Source organism: Nyctereutes procyonoides, unplaced genomic scaffold, assembly GCF_905146905.1.
Source record: "Nyctereutes procyonoides isolate TBG_1078 unplaced genomic scaffold, NYPRO_anot_genome, whole genome shotgun sequence".
NCBI classification, from domain to species: Eukaryota; Metazoa; Chordata; class Mammalia; order Carnivora; family Canidae; genus Nyctereutes; species Nyctereutes procyonoides.
This window is the reverse complement of record NW_026575147.1, coordinates 18,699,195-18,716,670: the sequence shown is the minus strand read 5'-3', so window position 1 is coordinate 18,716,670 and position 17,476 is coordinate 18,699,195. Positions and strand designations below refer to the sequence as shown.

At 39.3% G+C, this 17,476-nt stretch overlaps 1 protein-coding gene across 2 annotated transcripts in view; it reads left to right on the top strand.

The window, feature by feature from the left end:
- Positions 1–15,163, top strand: part of RNF115 (ring finger protein 115) — a 70,446-nt gene extending 55,283 nt beyond the window's left edge. For both annotated transcript variants that reach the window (XM_055312273.1, XM_055312274.1), the window contains 5 exons: positions 7,821–7,892; positions 9,083–9,155; positions 10,101–10,194; positions 13,086–13,201; positions 13,871–15,163. In XM_055312273.1, coding sequence (XP_055168248.1) covers positions 7,821–7,892; positions 9,083–9,155; positions 10,101–10,194; positions 13,086–13,201; positions 13,871–14,002 — 487 coding nt within the window. In that variant the 3' untranslated portion in view covers positions 14,003–15,163. The remainder of the gene's footprint in view (positions 1–7,820; positions 7,893–9,082; positions 9,156–10,100; positions 10,195–13,085; positions 13,202–13,870) is intronic.
- The last annotated feature ends 2,313 nt before the right edge of the window (positions 15,164–17,476 follow it).

Sequence of the window (17,476 nt, the reverse complement as noted above, 5' to 3'; positions counted from 1 at the left end):
CCACTGAGCCACCCCGATGCCCTATAGATTGATTTTTGATTAGATTTTAGCTTGTTTTCTTCGTAATGATAGTTTGTCCTATTGATTTGAGAAGTGTAGCTTTTTATTTTGCTCATCAGGCTTTCAACTGGTGGTTTCCCTGGGCTACATCTCAGGCTCCTGTTCATTCCACTGATTCCACTATAAACAGAGTAATTCGTCATTTAAAAAATCAGATGTCAGAGATTAATTAGCCTTTGTGGGATTATTAATGTGTCCTCACACCAATTTAGGGAGTTACCCTGAAATGAGATCTATTTTCTTTGGCTTTTTTAATGACACGAATGAAACCTCTTTGCAAATGTAAAGAAAGGTAAGCCTCACATTGTTCATTCATTCTGCAAATACTTGTAGGCATGCCTAAAGTGTGTGCTCTGTCCTCTAATCTGCAGCTTTCAAATGATAGTTTCTCCAGATGTAATCAGGTCCTGAATAGACTAGCTCATCTTATCTAACCTTAAATGAATCTGACCTGTGCCAGAAGACTAATATATTAATTTGCAACTGGAGCTATTCTGTTTTAGTGACTGGAAAGCTCATTTCTGCTTGTTACATAATGCTATCTTTGAATTTCCCAGATAACAAGAAATTAAAAGCAATCCAATGGTTGCTTGGTATGTATAGAATAAACAGATTGTATAGTCTTTAGGAGCAATTTCAGTAGAATTGTGACAAGTCTAAGGAATTACTCATATTTCACCTTAAACAATGTTTTTTTTCTAGGATGGCAAAATATTTATATTTGTCAGTTGTCTAAATTGGATGAACACCAACACAGTCATACTTTCCAGACTCATAGAGGTTATTACCCATTACTTTGCACTTATTACATTAAGACCTGCCTTTATTTTAGTGTGTTTAACTCCTTTAACATTTGTTTTTTATTGTTAATGTTTTAGCCTGGTGTTTTGATCAGCTGTCTCTGAATCACTTTTGTAGGACAGGGTACATCTGAGGTTCGCTTCCTAAAATATGTTCCCCTGAAGGAGATTCTGAGACCATAGTTTTCTGACCACTGATCACTACTCACATTTTGAGAATTGACTTCTTTGATTATTTAAAAATATTAGTTTTTTTCTCTAAATTAAAAAGGCAACAAGAAAAGCCAGTTAAACCTTAATGCATAATTTTGTGAAACTTTTAACATATGATTCCTTCATATATATAATTGAAATGGAATCATACTTATTTTGTCATCCCCCTTTTTTATCTTAATAGATTATATACCTTTCAGTGTATTTCTGGGCCCTGTCTTGGAGTCTTTTAATTAATTCAACAGACATTTGTATATTACTTTGCCAGGTGTTATTCCAGGTATTGACTGTATGGTAGGGAACAAAATAGTTAAAAGTTGATTACCCTTGTGAAGCTTAATAAGGGGGGGACATCAGATAAGCAAAATAAGTTAAATCAATAAACTGTTAAGCAGTAGTAAATGCTATGGGGAAAAAAAGGTAGAGAAGGAAGATTGGGGAGTGTGGGAGAAGTGAACTTTCAAAAAGTGTTGTCAGCAAAGGCTTGATTGAATAGGCATAAATGAAGTGAGGGAATGAGCCAGGAATGTGCCAACAAGGAGAGGCCAGTTAGAGCAGAGTAAGTGAGGGGGAATAGTAGGAGATAAGGTCACTGAGAAGTTGGCAGGGTGTGGGGATGGGAAGGAGAATATCAGATTGGGTAGAACCAGGTAGATTACTGTAAGGGTTTTAAATTCTGAGTACAGATAGAAACCCAGTGGAAAGTTTAGGGCAGAGAAATGACATGGTCTAATTTCAGTTTTCAAATGATCATTCTAGGGCAGCCCAGGTGGCTCAGTGGTTTAGTTCTGCCTTCAGCCTAGGGTGTAATCCTGGAGACCTGGGATCAAGTCCCACGTCGGGCTCCCTGCATGGAGCCTGCTTCTCCCTCTACCTGTGTCTCTGCCTCTCTCTCTCTCTCTCTCTGTGTCTCTCATGCATAAATAAATAAAATCTTTTTAAAAAAATGATCATTCTATTTGCTATGTTGAGAATAGAATGGGGGGCTGCAAGGAGTACAGGGGCAAGGGCAGAAACAGAAACTATTTAAGAGGCTGTTGCATTAATCTAAACTAGAGATGCCAGTGGCTTGGATGAGGTAGGGAAAAATGGGTGGATTCTAGATACAGTTTGACAGTGGGCATAATTGGATTTGCTGACAGATTGGATATGAGATATAACAGAAAGAAAAGTTATGGATGAAAAAAAAGTTAAGAATGCACTAAGGTTTTTGGTTTGAGCGGCTTGAAAAATGGAGTCACCATCAGCTGAAATGAGGAACACTAGAAGGAACAGATGTGGGGGAGAAGATACAAGAGTTCAGTTTGGGACATAATAAGTTTGAGCTGCTTATTACACATTCAAGTAGTGGTATTGAGTAGGCAGAGGTCTTGGGTGAGATAAAATTTGGAAATGTGGCTTTGTATATGGATTTAAAATTATAAAACTGGATGAAATTGCTAGAAGAGTCAATATAGAAAGTAGAAGAGATCAGAGAATTGAGCCATAGGCCCTGATTATTAGAAGTTTGGAAGATAAAGAGGAATAAACAGAGGAGACAGAAAGGACAACCAAGGAACAAGGAGGAAAACCTAGAGAGAGAACATCTCTGGAAACTCATGAAGTTTTTTATCTCATCTTAACATGTATCTTCACCTCTAGACTGTATGGATTGATTTTTCTCTCCTGTGGGTTAAATATACACATCACCCTCCCACCCACTCCCATTTTAGCTACCTATTGCTTTAACAAGACAATATTTTATGTTTTTAACAACAAGAAAATTCATTGTAAGTACTGCATTTATCAGCTGAAGACAATCTCATCACAATATCTCTTACACTTACTGAGTCCACCCTGAGCAGCCTCTCTTTGTTTCTGCTGCAGAGGTATGGAACCAGCATCTGACTTCCAGGAAGTAAGCAGCCAAGAGAGGGGAATCAGCAGCTCATTAGCCAAGGTGTCCCTGGCAACTCCCTAAGCATTTATTTATGTAGGGTCAGCTACAGAGTCAGGGACTAGGTGCTCTCTCAAAGTTGTTTATTACCATTTACTTATTGGTTAGTTCAAGCATGTGGTAATTTTGCTTTTCCAGTTATTAGCAAGCAAGAAGGTATATTATTTATTGCTGTATAACAGATTACCCCAAAATTAAGCAGCATAAAGCAACAGACATTTATTTTCTTACAGTTTCTAAGGGTCAGAAATTTGGGAGCAGCTTAGGTGGGTGGTTCTGGTAAAGAGTTTGTTGTAATCAAAATGTCAGCTGTGGTTGCAGGCACCTGAACATTGAACTGGGGCTAGAGGATCTATTTCCGAGATAAGTCACTCACATAGCTGTTGGCAGGAGGCCTTAGTTCCTTACCATGTGGATCTCTGCATAGGGTTCCTTTGGTGTCCCTGTGACTTGACCACTGTCTTCCCCAGAATAAAGTGATCTAAGAGAGAAAGGAAAAGGAAAGAAACCATAATGCCTTTTATATCCTGATCTTAGAAGCCAAATACTGTCATTTCGGCCGTATTTTGTCAGTAAGAAGTGAGACACTAGGTCCAGTCCACAGTCAAGGGGAGAAGAATTAAACTCCACTCCTTGAAGGGAGAAGTATTAAAAAAATTTGTAGACATGTTTTAAACTACCATATTTCACCCTCTGGCCACAAATTACTTACGGTTCTCTCATGTGCAAAATATACTCACATCTTCCCAACACCCACCGAAAGCCTTGTCCCTTTATAGCATCAACTTGAAATCCAGTTGTTAGGTCCAAGTGTTGATGAGGCTCCTTGGGTATAGTACTCAAGTACTACTTCTTTTGATATGAATACTTACAAATTAAAGAAACAAGTTTTCAGCCCCTCACTCACCCAACATAGAGTGATGGGACAAGTGTATACTAAATAGGTATAGAAATTCCTATTTAAAAAGGGAGAAGATGGGAGACACAAAGAAGTCACTGATTCATAGCAATTCTGATGTTATCTGGATAAATAGTGGGAGTTTCTTGATTAGGACTTTGTTTTCTTTTGGCATGGAAATGTTGCTCTGTGGCTTTTGTTTCCTCATTCTAGGCTCTTGGTTTCACCCTGTGAGTTATCTTTTTTTTTTTTCTTTCCATGAAAAGTAGTCCAGATTTGCAGCTGCGCAGTTTCCTTTGCTTCTTGCCAGTAGAATTTGGAGGGCCAAGAGACTTCTTTTCATTTTGTTTTGCCTCTGTACCTTTCAGTTTAATCTGGCAGTGTTTCTATTTAAAATTCAGTCTCATGGATGTTACTGAGATTCATACCATAAGCAAAAGCCACACCCACAAATCTCTTCCAGATAATCTCCTTTCTTCCTTGGGCTTCTGCTGGGATTGCTGAGGGGCAGTACTTGCAATGGGTAGAACTATGGAACTAACCCTAACAATATCTTGATTTCAGACTCTGACTTCCAAAACAATAGAAGAATAAATTCCTTTCTTTTTAAACTATATGGTTTGTGGGAATTTGTTACGGCAGCCCATGGGGACTAATACAACACCCTTAAGCTTCTTGGAAGCTCAGTTGTTTAACTCAATAGTTCTTTAGGCTATATAGATCTTTCTGAAGTCTTAACAAATAATTTTTAAGCTGTATTCCAGGTTCCTCGTTAACCATTTTCTTTCGTGAGTGCCCTGGATTTGTTTAATCTTTCCTTGGAACCCATTTCTTAATTTTAGTATCATTTACCATCTTGAGAAGCTGAGAATTTTCAGAATTATTTCGTCTTAACTCCCCTTTTGTTTAATTATCCTTCCCTTTTGGAGCACCTGCCTGGCTCACTTGGAAGAGTTACGTGACCCTTAATCTTGATATTGTGAGTTTGAGCCCTGTGTTGGGTGTAGAGATTACTTAAAAAAAAATTAAAAAAATAAAATTTAACTATCCTTTAATTTATTCCTCTTTCCTTCCATTTTAATGTAAGCAGCAAGAAGAAGCCTAGAGGTACCTTTAGCATTCTTGTCTGTACATCTTGTTAGCTAGACTATCACCCAGTTCATGAGCCACACCTTCTACTTTACATATTATGGCAGGCAGCAGCTTTTGCAATTACATAACAAGGATCCCTTTCCCTCTGGTTTCCAAGAAGATTTTTCTCACTTAAGCTCTCACCCATAAATTCCTCAAAGGCCTTCATGCGTCTGTTTCGTCAAAGCTCCCAGACTTTCACTGATATTTTCCTCAAAGTCCCTCCAACTCTATTGGGTTCTAAATCTACTCCCACATTTTAGGTTTTTGTTAGAACACACCTCCAGGTATCAAACACACCTCCATTGCTATGTAACAGATTACACTAGAGCTTAGTAGCTGAAAATAACAAACATTAATCATCTCATAAGTTCATTGGGTCAGGAATTTGGGGGCAGTTCAGCTGGATGGTTCTGGCCCAGTGTCTTATTAGCTTATAGTCAAGACATTGTTTATTACTGCAGTAACATGAAGGATCAGCTGAGATTTACTCATATTCTGGCAAGTTTGTTCTGTTGGGAGGAAGCTTCAGTACCTTATCATATGGAACTTTGCAGGATTGCGTGCCATGCCACTTTTCCAAAAAATGATTGGAGAGAGAGTGCAAGGAGTAAGCCACAGTGCTCTTTATGACTTAATCTTGGAAGTCACAGGTTATCGTGCCATATTCCATTGTTAAGAAGTAAGTGACAGTATGGTATTGGCATAAAAACAGACACCTAAATCAATGGAACAGAATAGAGAACTTAGAAATAAACTCAAAGGAGTCAAGAATATACAATGGGGAAAGGGCAATTTCTTTAAGTGACATTGGGAAAACTGGACCACTTTCTTACACCATACATAAATATTAACTCAGAATGGACTGAATGTAAGACCTGAAACCATAAACCTTTAAGAGGGAAACATAAGCAGTAAGCTCTTTGACAGTCTGTCTGGTAATGATTTTTTGGATCTGACTTCAAAGGCAACAGAAGCAAAAATAGACAAGTTAACAAACTAAAGAGCTTCTGCACAACAAAGGAAACCATCAACAGAATGAAAAGGCAACCTGCTGAATAGGAGAGTTTGCAGATCTGATAAGGGGTTAGTAGCCAAAATATAGAAAGGACTCATATATTGTGATACCAAAAAATAAAACCATTTTTTTAAGAAAACCATTTTGATTAAAAAATGGATCAGAAGATCTGAATAGCTATTTTTCTGAAGAAAACAGATGGCCAAAATGTACACGAAAATTTGCTTAACATCACTAAGCAGGGAAATACAAATCAAAACCACAGTGAAATGTCACCTCACACCTGTTAGAATGGCTCTTGTCAAAGAGACAAGAAATAAGTGTTAGCGAGGATGTGAAGAAAAGGAAACCCTTGTGAACTGCTGATGGGAATGTAAGTTGGTACACCCACTGTGGAAAACAGTATGGAGGTTCCTCAAGAAATTAAAAATAAAACTATGATCCAACAATTCCACTTCTGGGTATTTAAAGAAATTGAAAACCTTAATTCAAAAAGATATATACACCCCTATGTTAATACAGTATTATTTATAATAATGGAGACAACCTAAGTGTCCATTGATGGATAATGTATAAAGAAAATGTGATTTGTATGAATATACACCAGATACACGCACACACATATATTACTTGGCCAAAAAAAATGAAATCTTGCCATTTGCAACAACATGGATGGACCTTGAGGGCATTGTAATACGTGAAGTATGTCAGATGGAGAAAGACAAGTACCGTGTGATCTCACTTATATGTGGAATCTTAAAAAAAAAAAAAAAACTTATTGATAAAGAGAATAGATTGTGGTTGCCAGAGGTAGGGAGTATGGTGTAGGCAAAATAGATGAAGGGGTCCAAAAGGTACAGACTTGTAGTTATAAATAAATAGTGGAGATGTAATGTGCAGCATGGTGACCACAGCATCAGAGAAATGCAAACCAAAACTGCAAAGATATTATAGTTCATTACAGTTAATTATAGGTAACTACAGTTAGAGTCCTTTAAAAAAAAAATTATTTGAGAAAGTGAGCATGAACAAGAGAGAGAGGCAGAGGGAGAGGGAGAAGCAGACTCCCCACTGAGCAGGGCTCAATCCCAGGACCCTGGGATCATAACCTAAGCCAAAGGCAGAAGCTTAACCAACCAAGCCACCCAGGCACCCTCTTCAGTCTTTTTCTTTTGCCCATTATCTCTTTGGGTAACAAAGATCAACTTCCTAATATAAAGGACTGGGTAGATGTGCCATCCTAAGTGTTCAGAGTGACAAGTGTCAGGTATGTATGTGTTTGAATGAGTTTGTGTTATAGGCATTTGAAACATCTTTTGAGGGCCAATAAAGCACATTGATGAATGTGAGTAAAATGGAATTATTCTCAAAAAAAAATTTTTAAAGGGCTCTTTGAATAGTATCTTACACAGAAACCCAATGTGTAAAACACATGAAAATGGAACTACTGTTGTTACAGGATGGGCTCAAATTGCAGCCTCATGTTGCTGCCAAGGAACATAGTTTGAAAACTACACCATGTAATCAGGTCCCTTTCAAGCCAAAAAATCTATTAATACATAAGATCACAGAGCTCAGAAGATAGCCATAATAGCAAAATAGCACTTTACCAGGTAGCCGACTGATTTCTGGTGTTATCTACTGTATAATGGTCATTGAAAACCCATGGATGGTTTGGAGGAGTTGGTGATTGGCCAGCTATATATATCTGTAGAACACTGTCATTGGTCTGTTGTCTTACCTAATTGTTTTTTCCTCCAACAGAATAATTCAACAGATCTTTGCAGGATTCTTTGCAAATTCTGCAATTCCTGGATCCTCACATCCTTTTTCCTGGTAAGTAACTAATTACCCTCTGTCTTACTTTGCTGGAGTAGCAGCATTTTAGGTATCTGTACCATTGCAAGAAAGAACAAGAGCTTACATAGGTGAGTATAACAGTTTGATTGGCAGAGTGTTAGATTGTCTTTATTTGCTGAGCCCAAACTTAATCAGAACTTATCTTTTATTGTTCAGTCTCCTGAGGGCCATCCTAGTCCCACAGGATGTCTGGGCACTGGATGTGTTGGTTTTGGTTCATATTCTGGTCTGAGAGTTGTGTTGAGAGGGGAATGAGATGGTCTCCACCACACCTAGTATCTGGACTTGCAGGTTTCTTCTGTAGATCATATGGGACGATTGTATTCCTTAAGAATTTCTGAAATTAAAAACATATTGCTTAACTTCCTTTTCTCAAAGTAAGAAGGTTTGTCAGAAGAAACAAAGGCTGTAATTCAGTATCAGAGTGACACTTAAGTAGGGAAGGGGTTAAGATGGAATTTCCTCTTGTCTGAACAATTACAGGCCACTTCTGACTCTGCCCCAGAAGTCTCCTTTGCTCACAGGGACCTCAGTCCTTCTACACAGTTACCCTGTTTTCCAGCCTCTTGTTTCTTTTTAACATATTCCAGCCAAAGAGTCTGGACGTCTGTCATCCAGGGTAGTGCACCGGCAGCTCCAGAAAGTGACACTGCCAAGTCCCTTTTGTAATTGCTCTAAGTTGCTATTCAGAGAGACTTCTGTGGCTATTTCTCTACTTGAAAGCTCCTCATTGTCCAGGACTATGGGCAGCCTCTTAGAATGAGGGAAGTCTGCTGTAGATTTTGGCCAGTCACAAAGGGAAAACTCTCCTTAAAAAGCAGCTCCATCTATGTTTACTGTAAGTGGGCACAGAGAAGACAAACTTTTCTTAGCCAATAGGCAATGAGTCACTCTTTTTGCTCTGGTGTGTCATGTGGCATTTTAGGTAGCTTCACATTTTATGTTCTATTCGATTAAGTAAAATTCCTTACTTAAGAGAATAAGAGACTGCTTCTGGATAAGAGACTGTTTGACCTTAAAAATATTGAGAAATTCTTTGTTACTTGGTTTTAGGGAACTAGTGACTTTCCAGCTCTGAGAGAGAACAGGATCTGCCAGTTTTTTCTGTGGTGTAAGGCAGAGCCTGATCACTCCATCTAATGCTGTCTGTCTCATCTCATGTATAGGAGCGGGATGCTGCACTCCAACCCTGGGGACTATGCCTGGGGTCAGACAGGGCTTGATGCCATTGTAACCCAGGTGAGGAGCTGCCTTTTGAGGGTGTCTGTTCAGTGTGTCTCATGGTTCCACAGGCTTCCTGCTTTCCTTCTGCTACTTTCTAAAATGGCAGTCACTCTGCTTTCTCTAATATTTTGACCTTGTGGGTTTCCATTTTACTGAGGGGATAAACGGTTTATGGGGTTTAGTTCAGCATCCGTGTACCTTTTAGGTCCTAGGGACTTTCTAGGAGACGGCTTCACCTCCAGAGAAGGGAAGACTTCTGTGACAAACAGTATTTTGTATTTTTGGCCTCTTGTTCAGTCAGTCCTATGAGGATCCTATTAATAGATGCTACACAAAAAAGGAGGGTCTCCTCACATGTTGAAGCAGGGATTTCTGCTAGATGGAGCAAAGTAGGGGAAGGAAGCAGAGAAAAAGGTATTCCCATGCCATATATAATTGCTTCCACATATTTATGTTTATTTTAATTTAATTGGTTTTTCATTTCCCTTGTGGAATGCTGAGAATAGAAGGCATGTCATTTATATCCAAATCTTCTCGTAGGCAGTAATTTACCTATTTCTTGGCTTACTTTATGCTACTTTCCATACTTCCACCGTTTTTTTCTTCTAGCAGAATGAAGTTTTTAGACCAATTAAGTATTACCTTTTGTTCAGTTGTAGTTTTATTCCTGACATCACAACCTTTTTGCTGCCTCTGAAGTTGCTTTATGCCTGGAGGTGGGCCTTGCAATGATAGGTTTGTCTGTAGACTTTTACGAATGTCACTCTGAAATTGTAAAGGAATTATGAGAGTTGTGGCAGCAGGAAAGGGGAAACCCAAGCCTCTCAGAGCTTTGCAGAAGTAAGAGCAACTAACATTTTCTAATATATGCATTGTTTGTTCTCAGCTGGAGCAGCTCCCTCCCCAGGGATAGTGGGATATCTGCCACTTCTTCTTCTTTTTCTGTTTCCTTTTTTGTAGCTTTTAGGACAACTGGAAAACACAGGGCCTCCCCCAGCTGACAAGGAAAAGATCACATCTCTTCCAACAGTGACAGTAACTCAGGAACAAGTTGGTAGGTTCATTTCTATTCTTACTCTGTCAACTTCTGATCTCTATTCAAAAATTCCAGCACCTTCCTATACTGCAGATCTTCAAGTGAAGCTTTAGCACTCCTAAAATTCTACCTAGATGTCATATATGGAAGGTGTCTACCTTTTTATTAGGGTTAGTCATGTTGATGCAAAGTGGATAAACCTTTTTTTAAATTGCAAAAAGAAAGGAAGAGAGTTTTATTCAAGCCTAAGTTAAGACAGTTGCCAGGTTGCACAATCTTCATAAAGAAGAGAGAGCTCCAGGGAAAGACCATTTGGTGAAGGGTTATATATGTTTTGTTTGTTGGTTTTAAAATAGGCTCCATGCCCAACATAGGGCTTGAATTTATGATCCTGATATTAGGAGTTGCATGTTGTACTGACTTAGCCAGCCAGACACCCCTGTTTTTTAAATATAGCAAAGGACAGTTCAGAAAGTTACGTACTTTATCTCTATATGACTTGAAGCTTACGGGAACAAGGGAATTTTTTTTTCCTTATCCTTATGTTTGGGATGCTCCTTTTTGGTTATTATTATTATTTTTAACAAAGCAGATGTACAGTATATGCTCAGGGCAGAAATAGAGCCCATGCTTTGAGGTTTTGTGGTCATTTTGATCTTGGTAAATGTTAAAGTATATAGATTCCCTGGGGGTCTAGGTGCAGGGCCTGCAGATGTTAAAAGCTGAGAATTTCTTTTATCAGCAAGTAAGTTATTTCCTCAACAGCCACCATGTCCTTTTTCTAGGTGCCATGCAGGAAACAAAGAGGTACAAGATAAGACTTGATTTCTTGAAGATCTTACCAGGGGAAGCAAAACTCAACTAGATGATTAGAAAACAGTATTTAAAAAAGTATTGAGCAGGTGATACAGAGAAAGAGAAAAAGTAGGAGGCTGGGAATTTCTCATATTTACTCTGTCAGATACAGTTAGGTACTTTAGATATAGATATTATCTTATTTTTAAGCATTGAAGGAATTTAATAACAACATTATTTTGAACTAAGAGTTTCTTCCCCCACAAATTCCAGTTTAAGTTAGAGAAGATTTTAAAGACAAGATAAGCCATCTTAGGTCATTCTATTCAAGGGTAAGTATGAACCAATGTGAGCTGACATGCTCACCCTTTGGAGCTGGTATCATGGTATACCAGCATGGACATGGTATCTGAATCAGGTATAAGGAGAGTGACTTTATTAGCCCTGAAATAGAATCTGGTTTAGGAGTAGTGGGAGGTATGACTGGTTAGGAAGGGTTGGGCCTTGTCTGAGCGGACCTTGAAATTGGCACAGTAGTTAGGGCTGGATATTTTAGATAGGAGGCAAGTTTCATAGCTCCCCAAGTGGAGGATTGAGGGAATTTAGGTGGTCTTTAGGGAACATTAGTTTGGAGGTAGTGCCTGAAAAGGATTGGAAGGCAAAAAAAGCAGAAACAGAGATTTAAGGGGCTGCTACAGTATCCAGGTGGGGTGCAGGTGATGATGGCAGTGCTAACAGGGAAGAGTAGGCTCAATATCGCTTTGAAGAAAGGCTTTTGTCATTGATTGCATAATAGGTTAAAGGAGGGAAAAGGGTCAAAGAGGACTCTAAGGTTTCACAGTTGGGAATTACAGAGCTTGTGCTGCCATCTATCAGGGGTGGGGGAATTGTGAGTGGGCCCTGGTTTGTGTACAGAAGTGATGTGTTATTTTAAATTTGAACTTTTGATTTTGAGGTACCAGCTGGGAATCCAAGTAAAGATGAGCTAAGGATTTCTGTAAAGCCAATATTAGGGAGAATTAGCTGGTTTCAAAGCTTAGGTAAATTTGGAGGGCTGAAGGCTAAGGTCAAGAATACTACCTAGGAGGCTATTCCAGTAGACCAGACATAAGAAATAAAAGCTAGAATTTAGGTAAAGGTGTCAGGGAAAAGTGGAGAGAAAGGAGTAAATCTATTAAGTATAGTCCTACTCCAAATCCTTGACTGCTGTGAGTACATAGCATGTCCTGGCCACTGGAGACAGACACTAGCTGGTATTAGCCAGATTTGGGAAACCAGACTTTGCTGCCTCATACTCCCAATTTAATTTGTAGCCATTTCCTCACAGAGTGTTTCTTGTCTCTGGACTTGGAGCCTAAGCTATCCTTGAGCTTTGCAGTTCTATAGCACCACCTCCTGGTACAGCTTTTTTTTTTTTTTTTTTTTTTTTTTTTTTTTTTATGATAGTCACACACACACAGAGAGAGAGAGGCAGAGACATAGGCAGAGGGAGAAGCAGGCTCCATGCACTGGGAGCCCGACGTGGGATTCGATCGCGGGTCTCCAGGATCGCGCCCTGGGCCAAAGGCAGGCGCTAAACCGCTGCGCCACCCTGGATCCCCCTGGCACAGCTTTTAATTAACTTGTACAGAGGGCTTTAGGATAACCACACTGAAAGAGGAGGTGAAACGGGGAAAATAGCAGGGTAAAAGTGGCTTGAGACGCTGATTGGGAACTGCTAAGATTGCCATGAAGTGTCCCTTGGTTGTGGTGGATGGATTGCCTGTATTTACTATGTAGAAACTGCCAAAAGTCTATCACATGTCTGAGAAGATGTTTTTCCTGTTTTACTTAATAGATATCTAAGCCCCAATTTATTTTTTTTTCCAAGTCTTGACATTGAAAAGTAGGCCTTACGTAGTTTCTGTGTAGGCCTTAATGAATTAAAGCCCATTCATGTCCCTGTCTGCTATCACCTCCTCCCCCATTTTGAAATAAAATTTGTGCTTTCTACCTCTTCCACCTAGGATGCGCTTTCTGTCTTTTCTTTACATGTTACTTAAGTTAAAAACACTGGGCTGGTTTTTTCTTCCTTTTTGCTCACTTACTTTAGTAGGCATTTCCTCCTCCAACAGATATGGGTTTAGAGTGTCCAGTGTGCAAAGAAGATTACACAGTTGAAGAGGAAGTCCGGCAGTTACCCTGCAACCACTTCTTCCACAGCAGTTGTATCGTACCATGGTTAGAACTGGTGAGTATAGACAGCTGTCATGTGTGATAGGCCATCTCTGCCAGTCACACCTTCTGCAGTGTGGGGATGGTTTGGGGTTAATAGAGACAAGCAGAGCAGATTTTAGTCCCTGGCTAATTCCTACTGGCACCATTAAGTTTTTAGATCATCACTATATGTTTGGAACTTCTCTAACAAGAGGTTACAAAAACACAGCCTACAGGTCTTGGGCCTGCCGCTTGTTTTTGTAAATGAAGTTTTCTTGGAACGCAGCTATGGTCATTTGTTTACAGTTGTTTGTGGCAACTTTTGTGCTGTGTCATCAGAGTTGAGTGGTTGCAACACAGGTGGTATGGCCTGTGAAGTCTAAAATATTTATTACCAGTCTCTTCATAGAAAGTTTGCTTCCATTACTATAGACCGTCTCAGGTCACTGTTTCTGATTAGTTCTATTTGGTGATGTGTGGTAGCTGTTGTTAAGTTGCTGGCCTAGAATTCTTTCTGTCATTTCTGTTTAAAGTTCTGTTTGGAAGATGTCCTAATGTTACACCTTTGAGCCCAGTGTGCATTGTGTGAGAATATGTGCCCTTTTTGTTTTTCCACCTGCCAGCTCTCAGAGTTTCTTAAGTGTTTAGCACCTACAAGTCTCAGGTCAGGCTATTTATATGGACTGATATCTTTCTGTTTCAGCATGACACATGTCCTGTATGTAGGAAGAGCTTAAATGGTGAGGACTCTACTCGGCAAACCCAGAGCTCTGAGGCCTCTGCAAGCAACAGATATAGCAGTGACAGCCAGCTACATGACCGATGGACTTTCTGAAGCTAAAGCCTGCATCTGAGCCAGGGCTGTGGTAGTCTTATCACAGCTGTCAATTGTTTCAAAACAAAAAAATAGTAGGTGGATTTAGGAATTGCATAAGAAACCCCAACCCATAATATTAATGCAGTGAGTGTTTTTCTTCTCTAAATTTAAAGTTAGTATCTGCAGATGGAATTGTATCTACAACCAAATGCCTCTTATTCCTGAATTCAGAGTGATCCTTTTTAAGTGTGAAATTTGATTATGTGGGTTTCCCCTGCCAGAATAGAATCACTTTACCTTAAAGTCTAGCTAGGGTCCCACTATCTGTCATGTTCTCTTGTAGTGGATGTTTCCACCTCCTTCTCTAACCTCCAACCTACGATTTGTGTATTTTATAGTAGATGCAGTGGAACCACAGCCCTAAAGTCCTGCTGTTTAAAGTCTTTCTGTTTTAATTGTACAAAAGCATCTACTCTTGGCCACATTAGCCACAAAGCAAGATCAGATTAATTCAGAAATCTGAAACTAATGATTTTGTTTTGTTTGAATCCTCAGAAAATCAAAGAAAAATTACAATGGGGAGGAGAAAGTGGCTGATCATTGTACTCTTTGGTTTTCTCATTTTAATTTTTAAAGACTACTTCACAAGGTGCATTTTCTGCAGAAGCTAACATGACACATCTTAGGAATCTTATGTTGGTGGGAATCTGATTCTGGTTCCTTTTTAGAAATGAGTTGGGGAGCATACAGGCACAGAAGGATAGATATTTGAAATCTTTGGTTCTGAAGTTTTTTTAATGACCCCCGACTCATTGTTTACTGCCTTTTGTCATGGAGACCTTAAAATAATTTCCCTTAGAAATAGAATTACTTCATTACTGCTTCTACAGCCAATTTAGTTTACTGTTTTTAGTAATTCATTCATCTTTGGAAATTGAGATTTCACATTGTCTCATTTTAATTTTTTAAGCCCTTTTATCATCTCTGAAATCTTTCTGTTCTGCTTGGTTCTGGTTGTACTTGGAATCAAATTGATTATTTGTGATCATGCCTGAAACAGCTTGGCCTTGGAGAGGTGGGCCTTCTATTTTCAGCCTAATAACAGTGTCTCATTGCACATGCACATGCTCTTTGAAGCATTTAAGTGTTTAAAGTTGAATAAATGAAGAAGATCAAGAATGTTGTTGGAACTTCAAAGTCTCAAAAGGAAATGATGGGGACACGTAACCACTGTCAGCGCACCATAGAGGGTAACAGGGGACACCATTTTTCTGGTCACATCAGCCCTTCATAGTTTGGAATGATTAGAACAAAAAGGACACTCTTTGGTGAGTCTCTTTCTTGACTAGGAGTCTTTCCTCAGTTTTTGTTGACTATCATACCGGTTTTGGGGGTGAGGAAAGGGGTTAGAGATATCTTTGTACTTTGGCAGAGGATAAAGGAATAGGGGAGGGAAGAAAGAAAGTGGGAGAGTGGCTTGCTGAATTAACAGCCTGCCTCTAAAATTGTGACCATAAGGTATGATTCATGTTGGCACCAGAGAGAATAAAGGATGTTTTCTCCTCTGCCTCTCATGTTATACCTCCACAGAGATTGTTTCTTAGAAGGTGAGCTATTTACTGTGGGTATTGATGTGTAGCCCAAAACTACACATTGGTTTTGAGTGGGAGTGGGGGTGGAGTGAGATCAAGAAGCTTGGGAGGAGTGAGAGGTATATTCTGAATATTTAGTGGCCACTACATAAATGGAGAAAAGCCGTGCTGAAGTTGGAGCACATTATAGTTTTCAAGTAGAAGAGTGTCTACTGTCTCAGAAGATTATGACAGCTGGAAATTATTCCCTCCCTGTTAGAGTCTGGAGATGTCAGGACAAACGGTTGTATTTTTACTACAACTAGAAAGCTAGAGAACTAGAACAGATCTGAATAGCTTCACAAAAGGTCAGAAGCAAAGTACTAGATAGGGAGTTACCTTTTCAATACACAGAATGGCAAATAGTGTCAGTCTCAGTTATCTGAAATTTTCTTCACTTTTTTGTGCTCTAATAGAGGATATGAGGCTCCTTTTGCTGTTTCCTGTACCCTTTCCACATAATGATTCTATAGTGTTTCTTCCTAGGAGGCATCTTGGGAGTTCCAGGTTTTAATTTAAGTTAAAGGATATAGTAGGGTTCTCCAGAGAAACAGAATCCATAAGGCAATAAGGTGTGTGTGTGTGTGTGTGTGTGTGTGTGTGTGTGTGTGTGTGAGAGAGAGAGAGAGAGAGAGAGAGAGAGAGAGAGAGAGAGAGTGAGTCTGTGTAAAGAGACTTACTATAAGGAATTAACTTGTGTTATTACGGAGGCTAAGAAGTTTCAAGATTTTTCAGTCAACCAGTCAGTAGAGCTTTATGGTGTAGTTTTAGTCTGATTCCAAAGGCCTGAGCACTAGGAGAGCCAATGGTATAAATTCCAATCCAAAAACTGGTAGAAGTTTTGAGACCCAAGAAAAACCAGTATTTTAAAAAAATATATTTTATTTATTTGAGTGAGAAAGAGAGCATTAGAGAGCAGGAGAAGCAGACTCCCCACTGAGCAGAAGGCCAGATGCAAGGCTTGATCCCAGGACCCTGGGACCATGACCTCAGCCAAAGGCAGATGCTTAACTGACTGAGACAGCCAGGTGCCCTGAAAAGCCAGTGTTTTAGTTTGAGTCCAAAGGCAAGAAAAGACCAATGTCCTAACTCAGCCTGGCAAAAGGAGTTCTCCCTTGGTAGCTGGAGTGTCATATTTTTTCCTAGTTGGGCTTTTACCTGATTGGATGAGGCCCACTGACATTGTGGAAAGCAATCTGCTCTAATTTGTCTACCTATTCAGATGTTAATCTTATCAAACATATCCTCATATCACAGACATCTAGAATAATCTGTGACCAAATATTTAGGTACTCCTTAGTCCAGCCAAGTTGACACATAAAATTAACCAATACAGGAGAAGAAATAGAAATGCACACAGCAGAGTGATACCCAATTCCACTTAAGTTTTGCCAAATAAACAGTGTGTCTCTATGAGAAATGTCTGCTCTGCTTAGAGACCTTAGTACTAGGGTTAAAGTGTTGGAGAAATGTATATGGGAACGAGGTCCAATTTGCTGTGTGGAATATACCTATTTTTCTTCTTTAATTAACCTAAATTAACCTGGAAGTCTGAGATGCCTCCCATTCTAGGAAGAAACATTGCAGATTCATTGACCTAACGCCAGAACATGGCTGAGTTTATTTCTAGGAATGTCTTGCTTTTAAATGTTTCAAACAGTTTTAGATTTAGTGCTCAAGGCAGAGGGCTGCATAGCCTGGATTTTTTCAGGTGTTCATTCCTTGAACACCTTCCTTCCTTGGAAGGTTTACAGACGCAGGAATCTGGAGCCTTAACAGGATTCAAAAGAGAGATGATTTAACTCTCCCTGATTGTCAAAGAGGATAAGAAACAATTGCAATTTCAGATCTTGAGCCTTTA